Genomic DNA, 4,459 nt, shown 5'->3' on the forward strand with positions numbered 1-4,459 from the left:
ACGACGGACATGGGGCGAAATTGGAGAAGACGCCAAGGTCTGCTCGACGGAAAAGCATTCCGACCGCCTGACAGCAGTAATGTCAATTTGCGCCGATGGTATGTAGTTGCACTGAACTAGCCATCGTTTAGTACTGAAGAATTGTTGTATTTAGGAACGAAGTTGCCAATTTTGTTTATCCTTCGCGGCACGCCTGGTGGGCAAATTGAGTCGGATGAGTTTCCCCATTACCCTGACGGACATATCTATGCAGTCCAGGAGAATGCCTGGATGGATGAGAGGACTTGGCTATTCTATCTCCAAGAACTGTTGAAGTACGAGCTGGTGGGACCTTCAGTCATCATCGTGGACAACTTGTCGGCGCATGTTTCCTACCCGTCGCGCAAAACGGTGGATGATGAGCTGTATGGTTTTCTGGAACCGCTTCCACCAAATTCCACGAGTGTCTGCCAACCCCTCGATGTAGGTGTCATGGGTCCGTTGAAGGCGAAGTTGCGTGCAAGGTGGCTCCTCGAGCGTCCTGTTGTAACTGCTGCAGAAAAGAGAATGAAAATGATAGAGAGAACAATTAGTGCATGGGAGTCGATTAGTGAATCGTCTGTGAAAAGGTCTTTTGAAAAGGCACTTCGTAGGATTTTTGAGCTTTGACGACGATAACCGAGCTGTGAAAAATGAATATTTTTGGTATCAACATTGCCAATCAAATGAGTCTAAAGTTTCAGTCATCATACCACGACTTGCAACGTCAAAAAAATATCCACACCCACTATTGGAGACTATATACAAATCCCAATATATTTATGAGTGCAACCCTTGCGAGTTTTTTTCAAGTTCACTGTACTCAAATTTATTGAATTCAGTGCAGAATATGACACTGAAAAGGACTCAGATCCAGGGTCAAAATCCGTGTTCCGGTGGAGATGCTCTTAGCTATTTCGACATATGATCAATATCCTGTGAGTTGACCGAGAGCTATGGTAATTGACAGCTAATATGATCAGTACCCGTAGATATTTCTCAACCACTCAAATATAGAGCGATATGCTGTATGCCGATCAACATCATAATACACCAACTTGATTGGCTGCCGCAGTAAATTCCCGAGCACAAGGATGCAAATGAACACGACCTCCATACTTAAGCGAGTCGATCAGAGTGCTGTGGATCCTTTGAAGACACTCACATCATATGAGTGAATTCGCTAACCGGCACCAATTGTCAGAAGTTGTTCGGAAACTGGCACTGGATTAGGCCAGCAATTCCCTCGCTGCAACAGTACACCATTTTGCGGTTAATTTCAGCTTTTTTCCCTATATTTCTCTTACTAATCTGTACCGAAACATTTGTCACTTTGCACTTCAGATTGGCGGAAATTTTCTAATATGACACCATTTTCTTATCTGATTGGCGCATCAAAACGCGCAAGATCTCAGCTTTGATTGGGTAGTTTTTGAGCCTTCCAGGTCGATTTTGTTGTTGAGATATGGCACCTCAATTTGGCGAGTCATCCCTAAAACACTGACCATGACCCGCCAGTTGTTCACATTACAATTTGACACCTCCAACGTCCTACATGCATACATGTACCACCAAAAAGTGCCTGCTAAGCCCAACGGTGAACATGCCGGTGCCCCCGTTGCTACCCCACAGCCCCAGAACGGCCACAAGCACCTGACGTTGGAGGACCGCCGTGGAATATATGAAATGCCCCTAAGCGCGTCCGTGGGTGATATGCTCCCTCGTGGAGTGATAACCAAGGCAGCACAACAGTTTCGATGCCACGTACGGATGATCTCTCGCCTCTGGCAACGTGTACGATTCTCGCTTCGCGGCGGTGGCCACACCGCCGATGTTAGCACGAAAATGTGGCAGTACTCTATAAATCTATAAATATATTTATTGTACGAATTATACAATATGAAAGGTTTACTTCAATAGGGAATACTGGCTGAAAACCTAAGCGAACGACTCAAGAAGTTGAAAGCGCCATACGTGCATTGCCCCACATGTTGCGACAGACTCTTCGCTTGCTCTCTGCTGCGAGTGGAATACCCATGATGACGATCTTCCAACACAAGAAGGCCACACCAAGGTTCAAGTCTAAGTCAAGCTATGTCAAGCCCTTCCTCAGCAAGGCAACATCGAAGCTTGTTTGAGGTATAAATTGTCCATCGTTCGACCTTTGCCAAATGGACTCCACTGCTTCTCCGATATGCATGGATATGTTGCATATCGATGAAAAGTGGTTCTATTTGACAAAGGTCAAGCGAAGGTACTATGTATATGATGACGAGGAAGTGGTGGCAAGATCGGTGAAGTCAAAGAATTTAATCACGAAGGTGATGCTTTTGGCTGCTGTCGCCCGCCCCCGCTACGACCATCATGCCAAGAAGATTTTGGACGGCAAAGTTGGCGTGTGGCCGTTAGTCCAAGTGTCTCCATCCACACGATCAAGTAAGAACCGACCCAGAAGGACGATGATCACCGTTCCTCACATCGTGAATTTCGAAGTGTACTTCGACTCGGTGGTCAACAAGGTTGTGCCAGAAATTCGAGCAAAGTTTCCTTGTGGTAGCACGCGCGGTGATGTTTGGATCCAACAAGATAACGCAGGCCCACATCGACGAGTCACGAGAGCGTTGTTACAAGTGCATGGTGTTAGTGGAATTGGTGTCGTCAACCAACCACCTAACAGTCCAGATTCAACACTTAGATTTAGGATTTTTTAATTCTATTCAAAGTCTACAGTATCAAAAGTCCACTCGTTCAATCGAGGAGCTTATTGATGCTGTAGAAAGCGATTTGTATGAGTTACCGACGGATACACTTACAAAGACATTCATAACGCTTCAAAAAGTTATGGAAAAGTCCATTGAAATACATGGGAGCAATGACTACAAACTTCCTCATATGAGGAAGGATGCATCCGTTGCTAACTTTGCATTGTATAATGTCGAGTGGGATGCTTCTTGGTATGAGAATGCGTTAACTCATTTGCATGAGCGGCTGGGCGAGGAGGCCACCATGGAGGCCTTGATAAATTCTCTTGATTAAGTTGTCGACGTCAAGTTAAAAGAATACAATATAATTTTTGACGTAAATATGTTGTTTGGGAGTTGCATACAAAATTCAAGTTCTTTGGAGTGAACGTCCTATACTTAAATCAAATGAAAATGACCCTGACAAATGTTTCGGAACAGAGTATTTCACCAGACCACCGATATATCTCGGTTATCTCCATTTAATTTCGTGGCGACCTCAAACTTCACGTTTATATTTCACCAAGCCAGCGGTATAATTCGACCAACTATCGTTTAATTTCACTTTTCGCCAATATATTTCACACAGGAGGCGAATAATTTCGCCAATAAAACCCAACCATACAGGACACGTACTGGTTGTATACGCTCTGGATGACGCTTGCCACTTGTCGGCATGCTCGACTCCATGGTCATTACAGTGAACTGGGAAAGAACTCGACACAGTTGCACTCGAATAAAAATATGCAATCCACATGACAAAGAATAAAATGCAAAAAAGCACATCATAACTTGATTGGATTAGTGACTTGAATTCAATTTAAGGTCTGTGATTGGTCCGCCTTGGAAACACCGAAACGTTCAAACTTTGAAATGCCTGCCCCGCTGCTTCCCCAGCGAGTCCAAAGGCGGTACAACCTCGACATGGGCATCAAGCTACTCATGGCCTATGGGAATACAAATCTCTCGGATAAGGCTATTTCTGCACTAGAAGGTATTCCATGCACAACTTGGCAGACATGGCTGAGTAAGAAGGACGCATACCTCACCACTGAACGCAACAAACGGTGCTTGACACTTGGTTGTCAAGGGAGACCTGTCGCCATGCAATTCGCCAACGACTTGTTGGCCTTCATGGAGGCCGTTCAAGCCGACAGCCACCTCTTGACCACTGCTCATATGGTCGCATGGATCAAGACCCATCACCAATCGTGGGTCGAGACGTACCTCCAACGGAAAGCCGCTAGTGGAACCGGGTACGATGGATTGTTGGGTCTGTGCCAACGTTTTGCCCACCGCCGTAGCTTTGGGCAGCGTGTACCTTGTTATTCCAAGCTGAAACGAGCTGAGTTAGAAAAGCAGAAGGATGCGTTTGCGGCGACCTTCTGGGAGAAGCACGGTGAGAAGCCCCTATGAGACATTGCCAATGTGAATGAAACAGCAGTGTACTATGACATGCCACCTCGACGTACGTGGTGTGAAATTGGCGAATCCGCGAAAGTGGATTCGACCGAGAAGCACTCCGACCGCCTCACGGCCGTGCTTGGAGCTGCGCCGATGGTGCGGTAAGGTGCGGTGCTGCATACGGCTGACATGTGACGTAGGGACGAAGCTGCCAATACTGTTCACCGTGCGTGGACAACCCGGTGGGCCGATCGAGACTGATGAAGTCCCAACGTATCATGATGGACACGTATACG

General features: G+C 46.2%; 1 protein-coding gene across 1 annotated transcript; it reads left to right on the forward strand.

Moving 5' to 3' along the window:
- Positions 1-1,524: 1,524 nt before the first annotated feature.
- Positions 1,525-4,175, forward strand: H257_09851 (hypothetical protein; the record flags this gene model as incomplete). The annotated part of the gene is made up of 3 exons (XM_009836222.1): positions 1,525-1,851; positions 2,262-2,537; positions 3,585-4,175. 3 exons carry the CDS (start codon positions 1,525-1,527, stop codon positions 4,173-4,175), a joined length of 1,194 nt encoding a protein of 397 aa, XP_009834524.1.
- Positions 4,176-4,459: the final 284 nt, after the last annotated feature.

Source organism: Aphanomyces astaci (genome assembly GCF_000520075.1).
Source record: "Aphanomyces astaci strain APO3 unplaced genomic scaffold supercont1.25, whole genome shotgun sequence".
In the NCBI taxonomy this organism is placed as follows: Eukaryota; Oomycota; class Saprolegniomycetes; order Saprolegniales; family Verrucalvaceae; genus Aphanomyces; species Aphanomyces astaci.